This window comes from Protopterus annectens, chromosome 9.part0 (assembly GCF_019279795.1).
Source record: "Protopterus annectens isolate FY-2018-M chromosome 9.part0, PAN1.0, whole genome shotgun sequence".
In the NCBI taxonomy this organism is placed as follows: Eukaryota; Metazoa; Chordata; order Ceratodontiformes; family Protopteridae; genus Protopterus; species Protopterus annectens.
The window spans coordinates 1,417,604,396-1,417,622,463 of record NC_056743.1 but is presented as its reverse complement, the minus strand read 5'-3'; the positions used below and the strand labels follow the sequence as shown (position 1 = coordinate 1,417,622,463).

The window sequence follows — 18,068 nt, the reverse complement described above, 5'->3', positions numbered from 1 at the left end:
ATAAGACAAACATCGTACAGTTGTGCAAGTTAATTTTATAGTAACAGTAGATGTTTGAATGATCACTGCTGCTGTGGTCGCTCCTTCCTCCAACTTCTTCTTGTTTTTTAAATATGCCAGGGTGTGTATATATATATATATATATATATATATATATATATATATATATATATAATTTTTTTTTTTTTTTTTAACTCCTAGCAGTGTCCTCTTAGGGCTCAATCTCTCTCTCTCTCTCTCTCTCAGTTGGCCTGAAAGCTTTGAAAGGCTTGGCAGTCAAACCTGTGTTTGTCAACTCAGCTCAAGCTTCCTAACAGTTTGACAGTATGGAAGGAAGCCTGAAGCTTTGGAAGCTAACCAGCTGTAATGCTCTTGGCAGGATATAACCATATAGCCAAGGCTACTGCAGCAGTGATCATTCGAACATCTACTGTTGTGGTAAGTTTACTTAAGCAGCTGTACTTTACCCATGGAAGAGGCAACATTTTGTACAAAAATTCAGTTCAAACACATTTCTTTCTAAAGTTTAATTTACTGAAAATAAAAAAAGTATGTATGTTTTCTTTGTAAAGCTCCCAAAGAGTGTTTTCTTGCTGCAAGTATTATCACATTACTAAGAATGACTGTGTGTGTGTCTGTGTGTTTGTGTGTGTCTGTGTGTTTGTGTGTGTCTGTGTGTTTGTGTGTGTCTGTGTGTTTGTGTCTGTCTTTGTGTGTGTGTGTGTGTGTGTGTGTGTGTGTGTGTGTGTAATAGCAGTAGTGGTAGTAGTATTTGAATGCATATTATTTGAATATATTTGAATAGTATTTGAATGCTTAAAATTGTACACAAATACTTATAATGTATACATGCATATACATACACGTGCATTTTGTATGTGCAATATGTGTGTCTTTATATACAATTATACCCAAACTCATATGGTTGTGTCTTAAAAATTACGTTTCCTGCAAAAAGCATTTTTTATGTGTCACAATGTTTGCTCACAGTACAAAGTTGACCATACCAATTTTCTTTTTACAAAGGTACTTTCTACAAGGGATAGATTTATGTACCTGCTGTTAAGGAGCATTATGAAGGGTTACTAGTACATCATTAACTACCCATGCTTAAATGTTGTGGTTTAACATTACTGTGATTCTATATTTCACTAATAACATGTCACTCATTTCTTCTTATTTTGTAGTTTTAGCTAAAAATAGAATACACGTATTCTCTATATGATACCGGAAGTGAAAAAATTGCTGCGTGTCTCAAATCCAGGCAAAGTTTGGGATGCTAAAGTAGTGTGGCTTGTTGTGTCAAAAGGAGAAACTGCAAGTCACCCAGTAGGAAGTATGCAGTAGTGGTAGTATTTACTAATATGTTGCTCACATCCTCAATTTCCAAACCACTCTCTTTAAGGGATAGTTGCCCTTTCTCATGCAATGTTTAGGTTGCAGTTCACACCATAGTTATAAATACTAATTTGGTTCTTAGAAGTACATTTCTTTTATTGTCACAAACTATGCTGTATGCTGAGTATTTTTATGTTCTGAGTTGAAAGGATGCTGTATACATTTACTAACCTTGACGCCCCTTAGTCCTTTTGTGTCTTTTCTTTTAACTGCTTGCACTATAAACAAATACTGGATGTCTGTCCTTCATCAGGCCCCGTGTTTGGCAGTAAGGATATGTTTGTGGGACTAGGTGTATTCCTCGATACCTATCCGAATGAGGACAAACAAGATGAGGTAAGCAAAGATGACTCTACAGGAGCACATTGTGTGGAAATAAAAACTAACTTTGGGATTAGTGTATAGATTACTGTTAATGTCATGCCCATAAATGTCACTCAGGGCTAAGTGGTCAGTGAAAAATTAATTAGCACATAGTTATCTCTAAGTACTGTTTATGTGTGTTTGTTTTAATTGTTGATTGTACACTAACCTTTGTAAATAGTTGTCACTGGATAATTCACAGTGCTGCAGCTTGATGTATATAATGCAGTACTAAATCTGCTGATGTACCTTTTGAGCATGGTCTAGAGAACAGAGTTTTGAATTGTTTAAGACTTTACTTGTAAGAACTGAACTGTGAAATATTTCTTTACAGGTTTGGATGTTAAAGGAACCATGTCATTTCCAGATTTTGTAGTTCATATTGACTCGTCAGCTTCCATTGTGGGATTAACCCATTTTGCTGCTGTGTTAAGGTGTTTCTTATATTTTAAATAGGATGCAGAAAGGTCTTCATTGTGTGGGCTTTTGTGGCCAGCTTCACAGCTAGCGTATAATTGAGCAGCCTGCATTTATTTTGACTGCTGGCTCATTCACAGTGACCTGCAAATACTTTGATGTACTGCAGGGAAAGTGTTTATAATTGTTGATTATAAAATTCAGTAAATTGCATTGATCATTTTGTAGTTTTACTACTGCATCATAACTGGGCAAAAAAGAGGCTATGTCCGACTGCTCATTAACATGCATGTATGCAGGTATGGATGCAGAAACACCTAAAAATATGCCATTTTTGACACAATTTAACATTCCATAAGGCAATATCTTACCGCAGCAGCAGAAATTGTATAACCATTTTGGGATAAAATTAATAACCGTGAGCTCCAAATCTAACTGTTAAGAGAAACAGTAGTGCTGTCCAGCTTTAACTTTAGAAATATTTTCTTATAAAGTTGCAGCATGCTTTTCCTTCTGCTTCCTATGCTTCTTTCTTCCCTCATCTAGAGCCTTTCCATCATATTTGAGCAATATTTTCCATTGAGAGTATCACCATTATATAGTGCTCAAAAAGGCATGATCCAGGAATGCACTGTGGCTTGGTCAAGGATGGGGATTCCCTGTGGATTCTTACCATGCAGAATCAGCAGTGATTTTTTTTTTCACTCCTGTGTAGAACTGAGGCATAATATGGAATATTATCAAGGATATGTCTGCCTCTGGTAAATAGTTGGGTAACTTAATGAGAGTTTATAATGTAGCTTCTGTGGCCTCGACAGTTACCCGAGTACTATCAGCAATTGAACACCCCTCAAGAAAAGCCAACAAATCCAGCAGGATACTTGTTGCATGTATGCTGCACATGCACACACATCATCTGAGTGTTGTATAACTATCTATGTACATATATATATATATATATATATATATATATATATATATGTGTGTATACATAGGTGTGCAATATATCAGAGTTGTTTACAGCATCAAAAGGGGAAAATGTCGATTTTTGGAATATCCAAATCAAAATGTGGAATATTCAGAAGGTTGACAAATTCTGGGATTATGGTACAGTTTGAAGTGGAGTTTTGCACTTTCCTCCCTGTAGTGCAATCTCAGAATTGGTATATATTATTAGCAGGGGTGTGATGGGAGGTGCAGATGCAAAAAACAAAGTTTTATGGCTTTTAGCTCAATTTCGATATTCTGAGCACTATATGTTGTGAGTCTGATATTTTGAATGTCAACGGTTTGTGAAACTGATATTCTGGAATGAACCCTGTGTGTGTGTGTGTGTGTGTGTGTATATATATATATATATATATATATATATATATATATATATGTGTATATATTTTATATATATATATATATATATGTGTGTGTGTGTGTGTGTGTAAACAAATACATATGTACATAAGAGTGGGAATATATGCATAGATGTATCGCTATTGGCGAACACTGAGGAGGACCTCAGTGGTTCATCCCACCTTGCATACTTCTGAATCTAGAAATCCTCATGTTCGCATGATTCACTAAATCTAAATGTAGAAAGCAGTTAGAATATTAGTGAGCACTGTATGTTGTGCAGTACTCTTAATCAAGAAACTCAAGAAAGGATCAAGACGGCCTCTGCTTCTTAAATAATGATGTTGAACATTTCTTTAAACTTTTCTTCCTTTTTCAGCCCTTCCATGGGATTATACACTAACATATTAATTTGCTATAACTTCTCAGCAGCTTTTTCAGTTCCTTTTTTATCCTGTTCTGCAAAACTGTGTGTAATACCACTGTTCTGAAAGGTACTATTAAAAATAAGTACCTTTTTTTCCTTCCAGAAGAAGGTACAAAAAGTTACTTTTAAATACAGATGTGATCTAAAGCACAGCTATCCTATAAATAAGCTATTGAAGAGATTCTAAGATTAAAAAAAAAGTAGGCTTGGTTGAAGGCTGGTTAAGAAAGGATTTTAAGGGGCTGTGTTAAAACTTTGTCCAAGAGAAGCCTCACAGGAGTCTGTAATTTTTATTTAGCACCCTTCACACTTGTTGATAGCTCGTGGGTAGAATGCTACTTTGAGGATTCACTGAGTGGGGCTGTGGACTACTACTGGATTTAAATGGAAAATAGCTTCGAACAACAGGCATAACTAGCAGTTCACACTATATTTTTCATCAAGGTTAAGCAGGTTCAATCAATGCAAGTTTTGCATCTAGTTTGGGGAATTTCAGTCTGTAGAGTAGGTCCCAACTAGCTAGGGAAGTGGTATTTCACCCATTTACTTCTCTGCTGCTGTAGCAGTTTGCGATAAGAGATAAGTATATCTAGTATGATTGATGCACTTATTTTGCCTGCAGGACCCTTTGCTCTTTTTTTCACAGTATCTTTATTCATTCATTCATTTATTTATTTATCCTTTTTGTTTGCTTTTGTTTGCTTCACCTGGCTTCTCCAGATTCCAGAGAAAATGCAAAACATCCTTCAAGTCTCTGTGAATGTAGTCACTGTTTATTTTTTTGTGGATCCTTTATTTCAGCATTGCCAAGTCGGGATAGGATGGGATTGTGTGCATTTTTATCATGTTGCTTTTGCCCTGCTAACTGATTTCAGAAACTTCATTTTGTGGTTATTATATAAATGTTTGGGATGAATTATCACTCTAATACTGGAAGACAGCACATTATGAATGTCACCATTAGTAGGGTTTGTCACATTTATGGGTGTTCCTTGAAATGTATTTTGTCACTGCTCCAGGAGAATGTTATTTGTGGGCACCACCTGCTTCTGGAGGCGCAACATTTATAGCCACCAGTCTGGTCATACTTTGCAGTATGTAGACTCAAAACTCCTGGCAGTATTTCCATTTCCCTTACACTTGCAGTTATGCGTGTGCCTAGATAGGTAGCTGTGCTGTGGTGATAGATGGCATGGCATTTTACTTCTGGGATAGGTCTTTCTAAGATAAGATCATATCTGCAGGTAATGAATTTGAAGTAAGCAAATCAAACTAAACAGACATCAAGGATAAGAAAACAATGTTTCATTTCATTGTCTTCAGTTTGCCAGTGTTGGTTTGATTGGTGCAGTTTATGCATGAAGGTTTCATTTAAGAACATGTTAATCTAAGGAGTCCACTTATTGGTTTGCAGGGCTTGGGTATGCTATAACTTGTTAATAGAGAAAGGGCAGTTAGTCAAGTGTCTGTAAAAACAAACTTTTTGTTAATGTAAGTGGATGAGTCATTTCAAGTAAATGGACCAACATCTGGCAGCATAGAGTGCCCTTTTTTTACATTTTAAGACCTGAAAGGATTATTCCATAGCTTCTCTATGGAAACCTGGCAGATAGTGGGTTTGTGCTATTATGCCCCCTCCCCAAGATAAAGATGCACTTGCAACTGGTTCTTGAAAATACTCCATTGGGAGAATAATGATTTCATTGTAAAGTTCGCACTCTGTTCAAAGTGTTTGTAAGGGTGACAAAGGAGGCTGAACGTTTTGATTTTTGTCAGAAGTGCTGATACTATAGTTGGTATCAGTTTGTTCATTTAATTCCACTCTTTCATTAAACTTGTATAACCATACATGTCTTAATCGATGAAGAGAGTAGAGTAAAATTAATTATTCTAATGAAGTCCTAGTGGCAGGACAAAAATGCTGTAACTTACATTGCATTAAATATATTTGTTTGAATCTGATTGCCAGAATTTTACTTTATTTTCATGGTTTTAATAAACTGCTCAAGTTTTAATCCTTGTGGCTACGAGTGTCAGGTTGTCTTGCCATAGCATGAGAGTATACATCACACAAGATTACTAAAAGGGAAGTATTAACTGAAGTTACAGATGTTTTGAGTGGCCGTGAAGGTCCTGTTACATATGCGAGTTTAATAAATTTGGTTCAAGTCCATGCATTCTCATTTTCGTGGTTGCTGGCATTGGATTGTTTTCATCTTGCTAATTAAAACTCCCTGGGAGAAGAGGATGAAAGATTTTAGTGTTATTTCCTTTGAAAAGGAGAAAAGTTATCTAAGAGAAAGAATTGTTGCATATATAGTTAGACTAGGCAGTGCAGGTGATACAAGTATCATTTATTTAGTGCACCACTTGGTACGTCATGCAGTACTCTGCATGAGGTTAAAGATTATTTGCTTCTAGCTCAGCCAAGGTTAGCTGATCTGACTCTGTAATTTATTGTGCAGTATAAGTTAAATATAATGAGCTATGCCTTGTTTGAAAAATTAGACGAAATATTTCTGGTTGTGGACATTTCTGATTAATCTAAAATTAAACTGTAGTCTCTCCCTTGCAGCAAAACTGAGGTCCCATCTGCCTGCATGGTAGATGCAAATGATCTCATGGGATTTATTGAAAGTGTAGGGGGATTTCCTTGATCATCATCATCTTCTTTTGGCTGTTCCCGTCAGGGGTTGCCACAGCAGATCATCTGTTTCCATTTCTTCCTGTCCTCTGCATCATGCTCTTTCACGCCAACCGCCTGCATGTCCTCTCTCACCACATCCATAAACCTTATCTTAGGCCTTCCTCTTTTCCTCTTACCTGGCAGCTCCATCCTTAGCATCCTTTTCCCAATATACCCAGCATCCCTCACCAGCCCATGTCCAAACCAATGCAATCTCGCCTCTCTTGCTTTATCTCCAAACTGTCCAACCTGAGCTGACCCTCTAATATAGTGATTCTTAATCTTGTCCATCCTAGTCACACCCAGTGCAAATCTTAACATCTTTAACTCTGCCACATCCAGCTCTGACTCCTGCCTTTTTGTCAGTGCCACCGTCTCCAACCCATATAACATAGCTGGTCTCACTACCCTCTTGTAGACCTTCCCTTTCACTCTTACTGGTACCCGTCTGTCACAAATCACTCCTGACACTCTTCTCCACCCATTCCACCCTGCCTGTACTCTCTTCTTCACCTCTCTTGCACACTCACCATTACTCTGAACTGTTGATCCCAAGTACTTAAACTCATCCACCTTTACCAACTCTACTCCCTGCATCCCCACCATTCCTCTACCCTCCCTCTCATTTACACACATATATTCTGTTTTAGCCCTGCTGACCTTCATTCCTCTCCTCTCTAAAGCATATCTCCACCTCCCCAGGGTCTCCTCAAACTGGTCCCTACTCTCACTACATATCACAATGTCATCTGCAAATATCATAGTCCACGGGGCCTCCTGTCTGATCTCATCTGTCAACCTGTCCATCACCACTGCAAATAAGAAAGGGCTCAGAGCTGATCCTTGATGTAATCCCACCTCCACCTTAAACGTATCTGTCACTCCCACCGCAGCCCTCGTCAATGTCACACTACCCTTGTACATATCCTGTACCACTCTTACATATTTCTCTGCCAGTCCCGACTTCCTCATACAATACCACAACTCCACTTTAGGCACCCTGTCATATGCTTTCTCTAAGTCCACAAAGACACGACGCAACTTCTTCTGACCTTCTCTGTATTTCTCCAACAACACTGTCAGAGCAAACATTGCATCTGTAGTGCTCTTTCCTGGTATGAAACCATACTGCTGATCACTAATCATCACCTCTCTTCTTAACCTAGCTTCCACTACTCTTTCCCATAACTTCAAGCTGTGACTGATCAATTGTATCCCTCTGTAGTTACTGCAGCTCTGCACATCACCATTATTCTTAAAGATAGGTACCAAAACACTTTTTATCCACTCCTCAGGCATCCTCTGACTTTCCAAAATTGCATTAAACAATCTGGTTAAAAATTCCACTGCCATTTCTCCTAAGCACCTCCATGCTTCCACTGGTATGTCATCTGGGCCAACAGCCTTTCCATTCTTCATCCTCTTCATAGCTGTCCTTACTTCCTCCTTGCTAATCTGTTTCACTTCCTGATTCACTATCCCCACATCATCCAACCTTCTCTCTCTCTCATTCTCTTCATTCATCAGCCCTTCAAAGTTCTCTTTCCATCTACTCAACATACTCAACACACTCTCCTCACTTGTGAGTGCGCTTCCCTCACTATCCTTTATCACCCTTATGTGCTGCACATCTTTCCCAGCTCTGTCCCTCTTTCTAGCCAGTCGGTACAGGTCCTTTTCTCCCTCTTTAGTGTCCAATCTCTCATACAACTCTCCATATGCCTTATCCTTAGCCTTCGCCACCTCTCTCTTTGCCATGCACCTCATCTCCTTATACTCATGTCTACTTTCTTCATCTCTTTGACAATCCCACTTCTTCGCCAGCCTCTTCCTCTGTATACTCTCCTGTACTTCCAAATTCCACCACCAGGTCTCCTTGTCCTCTTTCCTCTGTCCAGATGTCACACCAAGCACCTTTCTAGCAGTCTTTCTTACTAGCTCTGCTTTAGTTACCCAGCTATTCGGTAACTCTTCACTGCCTCCCAGTGCCTGTCTTAACTCTTCCCTAAACTCCACTTCACAATCACCCATTTTTAACTTCCACCAATTAATCCTTGGCACTGCTTTCACACTCCTGTTCTTGATCACCAACGTCATCCTACAGACCACCATTCTATGCTGCTTAACTACACTTTCCCCTGTCACCAGTTTACAGTCTCCAATGTCCTTCAGACTGGCCCTCCTACATAGGATATAATCCACCTGTGTGCATCTTCCTCCACTCTTGTACATCACCCTATGCTCCTCCCGCTTCTTAAAATACGTATTCACCACAGCCATGTCCATCCTTTTCGCAAAATCCACAATCATCTGACCTTCTGCATTCCTCTCCTTAACACCATTTCTACCCATCACTTCCTCATCCCCTCTGTTCACTTCACCAACATGCCCATTGAAGTCCGCTCCAATCACTAGTCTCTCACCCTTGGGTACACTCACCACCACTTGATCCAACTCACTCCAAAATTTTTCTTTCTCATCCATAGCACACCCAACTTGTGGAGTATATGCACTAACAACTTTCATCATTACACCATCAATTTCAAGCTTCATAAACATCACTCTATCAGACACTCTCTTCACCTCCAAAACACTCTTGGCATACTGTTTCTTTAGGATAACCCCTACCCCATTTCTCCTGCCATCCACACCATGGCAGAACAATTTGAACCCGCCTCCTATACACCTGGCCTTACGTCTCTTCCATCTTGTCTCTTGCACGCACAAGATTTCCTTGATGTCATGGCCAAATTACATCTAGTCATCATGAATATTATGTTTGGGTTCCCATTAAAATAGGCCATACCTAGTTTGACTAACTTAGTGAACAGAAAATAAATGTGATGGCTAATGTACATGTTTCTAAGGAGGCTCTTAAGTCTGCAGTCTACACTATTTCTTGCCATCCATCTGATGGTAGTTTTGTTGAGTGTGATTTAAAATTATTTGTGAAGATTGTAGATTCTGGATAGTACTAGTAATGTATTGCTGCACAAAGAATATCATGGATGCTGTAGATATTGTTCTCTTGGGAAGAGACTCTGCAAACATTAAAAGTACCTAACTGACAGTCAATGTATAGAGTTGAAGCTATAAAAGTAGATGCCAATTGAAATGATTTTGTGGTATCACTTCTCCTGTTGTGCTCGCACCAAGTTGAAATGCTTTGGCCTGACTTTTATAATGTAAATGAAGCAACGTTTCTGTTCCCAGCTGCTATACTGAGCACCTAAGATTCTGTTTTTGTCAATCTCTTGACCTTCTCCAAATTGCAGGTTCTTTTTTAGTATATTATGTAGATAATGTGCCTGTCTTCCCATTTTCCCTTCCTACACTTCACTACCAAAAGTTTAAGTAACAATTCAAATTTTAACTTTAGGACTGGTATCTGCTAGCCTTGTATTGTATCTCATGCCATGTCCCCTCCACTGCTTACCCTAATTACTCATAACTCACTGGCCAGGGATGCATTTCAGGAGTGTATGAAGTATTGTGATTTCCACTGTCACAGTTCTGAGAGATAAGGTCAACGTTTTTTTTTTTTTTCATTTAGTAAATGGTTGACAGATAAGTAAGCAGTAGAGAGAGGAAAACTTGAAAAATGAAGCAAGGGGGAAGGATATAGTAAATGGTTGACAGATAAGTAAGCAGTAGAGAGAGGAAAACTTGAAAAATGAAGCAAGGGGGAAGGAAGAAGATATCCCATACTCAGTTGCTTAATGCGTTGATATACACAGGTGGTATCCAGTCACAATAAAAGCTCCATAGTCCATCATATGTCAGCATGCAGTTTAAGGTTCCTTAACTTTGTTGCATATAGTTTTACACTCCAAATGGGAAAACTTTCCATCAGAATATTGCATTCACAAACATTGTAGTTGCATTATGAAATTACTTCCAAATACTAAGCCATAGCCAAAGGAAGCTAACTAGCCCTTAGTGTTTTTTTTTTTTTATTGGTGATAATTTAAAGAATGCAGTTCTTTTCAAGTTGTTCACCTGAAGTGCTGACCTAAAGGTTCCATTTTTTTCCACCTTTCAGTGGCAAATTTCCTTGCTGTGACTGACAAGCTGTGAAAATGTGAAACCTGAGACAGTAGAAAGGGAACTTTCTCAGGCACTGGTAACCTAAAAGTCCAAAAATAAGTGTCAGTTACAGATCTGTACTCCAAAACACTCAACATGCTTTTTCTATTTCATATAATTTGGGGAATCTGTATTTTATTTTATGTATGTATTTATTTATTTAGTATTTTAAGTCTGTAGTTAAACTGCTGCATGGACTCTTTAAGAACTGAGCCAAAACAGCTGCAACAACTTACACATAGAATACAAATGTGATGCATCAAAGTGACAAATGTACATTTAGTAAAAGTATTACAGTGAGTTTTGCAGTAAGAGAGGCAAATTAAAATCTGTAATTCAAACTGCTAGCTAAGTAAAGTAGCAACAGTTACCTTAATCCAATGTTTCATGTGTACACAATAGATGTAGGTCGTGGAACATGGTAATTATGCTCCTAAAAGGGGAAAAAGTCTAGCTTGTTAAGCACCACTAAGAGCTGTTATATTTTGGCTGGGAATTGACAGTGGACATTTCTGGCCAGCAAAAAACAGCAGCAGAACATAAAATAACTTTGAAATCTATTGGATATTTGTTATGCTCCACTTGCAGACAAAAGTGTGGCAGAATGAAGTCTAAAACAATTTTTAAAGTTCTTCAGAGGGATGTCTCATTTATGCTTCCTGTCAGTTTAGCACCACTAAGTGTTTTATTGGACCCTTTGTGCTCCTACACTTTATTTTTATTGTGTTTTTTTTTTTTTGTTTTTGTTTGTTTTTGTGAAATTGGTAGTACATGTAACAGGTAACTAACTGCATGTGCTCCAAATAATTATGGTCAAGTTTTACTGAACATAACATTTATGTGTTCTCAACATAGATGCCATGAAATTCACCTCTTGAACTTTGCTTATCATCCATGTCATGAACATAAAATAAGATGGTTATGATTGGAGACCTGATCATAATCCTGTATATTGTGTGCTAGTGTCCAGTAACAGGTGTAAACAGTCACTTTACATAGGTCTAGTGTTAAAGATTTGGGTGACTTGGCGACTGCAGGTCACTATGCAAAATTGCAAAAATGCAACTCAGGGTTTCATTGGGGTGTTCCTTGAGTTCCAGCCTGAAGTTATTAGGCTTTAGTGACCCTGATTTCCCGGAGTAAGTTTTCCCAAGTGTGAAACTGAAAGAGGGCTTTTGCAAAAACACAGTTGCAGGGATATTATGTATCAAAGAATAAGTATGGCTTCATAACGGTGGAAATGATCACTGCTCAGAATTTAAATGTGAGAGACTTTTAACAGTAACATGGCCCTGGCAATGACTGGAAGCCAGCTGGCCTTGGTGTGAGACAAGCAATGGTGTTCTCTTTTTTTAATTTCTCCATGTCTTTTAGGTTTCTAATACTGTGACTGGAATGGACCTCATTCTTAAGTCAAAGTATGATTAAAGTTCATGAAATTAGTATTGTTTCAATCCTTGAATTTAGCCAGAAGTGCTCTTCACAGCACCCACAATGTGCCCAATAACGACTCCTGCAATTCGTGTGGAGTTGCACATATCCAAGTATGATTGTAAATTCTATTTTATAAGACCCATTGCTCCCACTATTATTGGAACTGTCTGAGTATCCTTCTTCCACATTGCCCTCATCTCTGCTTGCAAATCATGGTATTTTAAGACTTTGTATCTCTGTACATAAGCTACTGGGTGCAGCAATTTCAATTATCACTGTCACTTTTATCTTCTTTTCGTGGGCTACCATTTCTGGTTTTCTCGCATGTATTTTTTAAACTGTTGCTAATGGGCGATCCCATGTGATGTAAACTTCATAATTTTCTGTAATGCTTTGTGTCTCAGTGTTTTTCAGCTACTTCAATATTATAACATTTGCACAATCCTCACTGCAACAGTCTTGCCACATTATTATGCCTTTTAGTATACAGTCCTTCTACCTTTCGGTATACAGTCCTTCTACCAGTAGTGTATCACAACCAGCGACGAGATGTGCAACTGTTTCCAATTCTTTTTTACAAAACATACATTTGTCTGTTTCTTCCACATGTTAAATGGACTTTGTAAACCAGCTTGTATGTAGTCCACTATCGTGGGCCATCAGTATTAATCTTTTATCCTTTTTTAAAAAAAAAAATCATTTTTAATAAATTATCACGTATGACACAGGCAATTTTACATTTGTATTAATGAAAAATAAACAATATTAATACAGTTTAGTTGCAAACGTTATGCATCACAGACCCCATTGAAACATTTGTAGTTGCAATCATTGTACATCACTTATAATATAGCCATTCATTGTCAATTAAGTATTACATAGCTCGTTTAAATCCTGCTTTCTTTTAAACCTCATTCTTCCTCTGTATATAATGTTCCCACAATTCCCATTTTTGTCCTATGGAGTTTGCTGCTTCCCTTTTCTAAAGATCCCAATTCCAGTTGCTTTATCTGTGTTACTATATTCACTACTTCTAGTAAAGTTGGTTTAGACTTTGATTTCCATTTTCTAGTAATTGCTTTTTTAGCAGCCACCATAAATAGACTCAGAAAGGCCTTACTTTTTCTAGGCAGTTCTGCTTCTGTATCATAGCTCAAAAAATAATTTCTTTAGTTACACCAGTTTGCTCACCCAGTAACTCTGATGAAGCCTGCAGGGAATCTTTAAAGCCTGCCAACTCATTACACTCCCAGAAAATATGTTCCCAGTTATCTCTCTTTTCCCCATGACACCTCTAACATTTTCTGTGTGTAAGAGGAAAACTTATTTGGAGTCTACTTGGAGTATAAAAATACCTATGTAAATACTTCCAAGCAAAGATACTACATCTTCTAGACTGTTGCATATTTAGAAGATATACACATATCCCCATTGTTGTGAATTGGTTGCTTATCCAGTCACCCACTTTAATTTTCGCCTCAGAGCCCTCATGTATACTGCTAATCAACCTTATAATTTTATCAAGGCAAACAACTACTTCATTGACCCGCTCATGACGTCCCAGCTTACTCTGTCAGATGCTTTCTCTGCATCAAGACCCAGCAACAATAGTGGTATTTTCTTACATTCTGCTTCCCTCTGTATCATCAGTGTTCTGTTAATGTTATAAAATGTTTACCTCCCCTCCAATAAACTACATTGATCCATATCTACCTATTTTGGCATCATGTTTGCTATTCCTTTAACCATTATAGACATAAATACTTTATAATCATGGTTTAGTATTGAAATGGGCCTGTATGAAGCTGGATTCGATGGATCTTTACCCTCTTTAGTTATTACAGCTACCACTGCTTTCTTCTAGGATGCTGGTACTTCTTCTCCTCCTCCTTAAAATAGTGTTAAACAAAACCTTCCAGAACTTTTTCTCTTCTAGCTTCCAAACTTCCACATGCATATACCATCTGTTCCTGGGGACTTTCCTGTAGATTGGTTATACATCACCATTTTCATCTCATCTCCTCCTATCCTAACTATTAGTAATTGAGCCTCATCTGCCTATAACTTTGGCATATTTAATTCTAACATAAACATTTCCATTTGCACCGTGTCTTGATTTCCATATGTCTGTACTTTATACAGACTTTCATAAAATTTCTGAAATATTTCTAGTACTTCTACACAATCTCTTATCTTCCTTGTTATGGGCTTCCTAAGCTTGGTGACAGCCCTTTCTACTTTCTGTTGCCTGAGTCATTGTGCTCTAAGTTATCAAAAACAGTTGCTTGACAACAATCTTTCTAAACTTATGTATATTATTGAGGTAATATCTTATTTTCTGTCTATTATTCTGGAGTTGCTGCTGTTCTGTGGAATTCCCCATATTTTGCAATACTTCAGCATTTGTTAGTCCCTCTAAATAGTTCTTATTTCTTAACAATATCTCTCCTTCCTTTATTTCCACCCAAGGTTTAAACTCCACTTTAATTTTACCCCATTCCCTAGCTGTATTTTCAGAATAAATATCTATCTTGTCTAATAACTCCTGAATAATTTCCAAAACCCATTCCTTAGATTCCTCTCTTTTCAACAGATAGGTGGGAAAGCACCATTGTCTCATTTTTATTTCACTACCTTGTGTTTTTGTTTTAGTTATTATTGGTGCATGATCTGAAATACTTTTTTGGTGCATTTCAAGACTTTCAATTAAGTGCACATGTTCCTGTAAAATATATATTCTATCTTGCCTAGCCCATTTTTTGTATCTTGGAGAATAAAATGTAAATTCACTCAAACTCCTAGTAGTGAATTCACATCTTCCATGCCAAACATTTTCATAAATTTCTTCAAAAGTCTACCTTCCTTTGTTATATTTTCCATTCTGGGCCCCCAGACATATGTTGCAAGCCAAATTCCAGGCCCCATGTACAAGTAATATTCCTTGCTGAAAGATGATTATTTCTCCCAGAATTTTCTTAAGCTCCATTATAGCAGTTTTAGGTGTAATATAAATACATGCCAGTGTAGTCCTCATCCCTTGCCAGTAGCCCCTTAATACTACAAATCTACCATTATTGTCTTTTTTTCCTCTTCTATCACCATTGGAGCTCCTCTTGCAATTAATATAAGTACTCTTCTTTTCCTTTTGCTCGGTCATTCCACTGAGTAACCATCCTGAAAACTTTTCTTTATTGAATTCACATGTTCAATTCTTACCAGTTGTGTGTCCTACAGCATAAGTATTTGCAGTACACATTTTTATATGGTTCACTACTCTTTCTTTTGTGTATTTATCTGTGAGACCATTCAGATTGAAAAACATTACAGAAAGCATAATTTTCTTATGTAATTATTGTTTCCACCTTTTATGTATAACTGCTTTTCCGGTGCAAGTTTCCACTTTTATGTTACATGCATATATTGTTTGTCAGCTTGGTCTTTATATAGTTGTTTCTTGTCATATCCATTTGAGCCTGTCACATTTTATAAAACTTTGTTTTATTGAAAGCCCTCAATCAAAAAAAAAAAAACCACCCCAATACCCACTAAAACCATTAAATTAATATTGTCACACAAAACTATGTACATCTTCAAAATTTGAAGTTTTACCTTCCTAATAAGAACAAAAGTTATAAACAGACACACAGACAGACTAGGGTTAACCAAAAAGAAAGGTCATTCTTGCTAAGACCCATGGTACAGTCTGTGCTTTTAGTAAGTACTGTCTGGTTTTAGCTTATCTTTATAGCTCTGCCAGCTGAGAAAATACTTGAATACTTTCAGTAAACACTTTCTCCAAGCCATTTCTCTTTATCAGATTGTCTTCTAGGGACACTAAACCAGACACAAAACTGCTAAGGATATGTTGTTTACCAGAAAAAGCCTTATAATACTCAGTATTCTTTTTCATTTACTTGCTTTCTGTTAAAGCATGTTACTGGATAAAGCTAAGGGGCTTGACCCAGTCATTTCCATATGCAAGCATGAGAGAAAGCACACTCATTTTTCTTTTGATATGCTCTCTTAACCAGACCCCCCCCCTTTTAACCTTTCATCTTTTGGTTTAATTTCACTTCTCCTAACCATTCCTGCATTTGATCCTGATCAACATGAGGTTGCTCCAAGATTTTTCTATATTTGCAACTATATTTATGCCTTTTCCACATATCTTGCCTCCTCATCTGATCCTTAACCTTATATTTTTTCTTTTGCTTGGCACATTCAGTTGCTGCCTGATTTTTATCTACTTCTGGTTTGATTTCCATTCCTGCTTGACACCGATATGCTTCTGCTAAACTAAACTAAACAGGGAAGTCATCTTAGACTTATTCGCTTCATGTTTCAAAACTTTCACTATGTTTGGGTCTTCTGAGCTCAGATCTGTATATGTAATCAATTTCAAGGAGGCCCATACCTGCTTCAGAACGGGGAATGTATAGTCGTGGTATGCACTGAGTTTTATAAATCATTTGATGATTATGAAGCATTCTTCTTCTTTTCCTGTCCAACACCTTTTGGGGCCAGTCAGTCACTCCAAACCTGTGAGTTAGGACAGGAAGAGCAAATTGGTTTATAGCTTGAACTTTGTTCCTAGATGCCAATGCTGTTTTCAATATTAATTTAAGTCTTCTAAAATATTCCTTACTAAGTTTTATTCACATTTGTTAATGTTTTATTGTTGATCCTTCATCAATTCCCAAATATATATATATATATATATATATATATATATATATATATACACACACACACTCCCTCTTGCTCAAATTCTTTTATATTGTATTCCTGTCCCAGATGGATGTTTTCTTGCTGCTGCAGCTTTCCTGCTTTAAAGGTTATTTTTGATCATTTATGAAGACCAAATGACATTCTTACAGTGGATATAAAAAGTTTACACACCTCCATTAAAATGCCAGGTTTTTGTGATACAAAAAAAATGAGACCACAATAAATCATTTCAAAACTTTTCCCACCTTTCATGTGACCAATAACCTGTACAATTCAATTGAAAAACAAACACATATGTTAGGGGAAAAAATCTAAAAAATAAAAAAAAAACTTACAATAAGCTGGTTGCAAAAGTGTGCAGACCCTTAAACTAATACTTTGTTGAAGCAACTTTTGATTTAATTACAACATTCAGTCTTCTTGGGTACACACCTGCCATCAATTAAAGAGACTCTGATTGATTAACCCCAAATAAAGTTCAGCTGTCCTAGTAGGATTTTCCTGACATTTTCTCAGTTGCCTGCTACAGCAAAAGCCATGGTTCGCAGAAAGCTTACAAAGCATCAAAGGGATCTCATTGTTGAAAGGTATCAGTCAGGAGAAGGGTACAAAAAAATTTCCACAGCATTGGATATACCATGGAATACAGGGAAGACAGTCATCAAAAAGTGGAGAAAATATGGGGCAACAGTGACGTTGCAAAGAACTGGACGTCCCTCCAAACTTGATGAAAAGTCAAGACGAAAACTGGTCAGGGAGGCTGTCAAGAGACTGAAGGAGCTGGAGGAATTTGTGGCAAGTACTGGTTGTGTACTACATGTGACAACAATCTTCCATGTTCTACTTATGTCTGGGCTATGGGGTAGGGTTGCAAGATGAAAGCCTTTTCTTACACAGAAATACATCCAGGCCCTGCCAAAATTTAAAAAAAAAAAAATACATCAGGTCTCCCAAAAGCATGTGGGAAAATGTGTTATGGTCTGATGAGACCAAGGTTGAAATTTTTGGCCACAGTTCAAAAATGTAAATTTGGCACAAAAACAGCACTTCGCATCACCAAAAGAACACCATCCCACGGTGAAGCATGGTGGTGGCAGTATCATGCTTTGGGGATGTTCTTCATGTTTCACTGTTGCAGTCATTACATTTGGGTAATCTTCTGGCAGGTTGCCCTCAGTCGGC

General features: G+C 37.4%; 1 protein-coding gene across 1 annotated transcript in view; it reads left to right on the top strand.

Moving 5' to 3' along the window:
* The window catches only part of LMAN2L (lectin, mannose binding 2 like), a 364,835-nt gene that overhangs the window by 158,244 nt on the left and 188,523 nt on the right, over nt 1-18,068 (top strand). Inside the window, exon 4 of the mRNA XM_044084378.1 lies at nt 1,652-1,734. Coding sequence (XP_043940313.1) covers nt 1,652-1,734 — 83 coding nt within the window. The remainder of the gene's footprint in view (nt 1-1,651; nt 1,735-18,068) is intronic.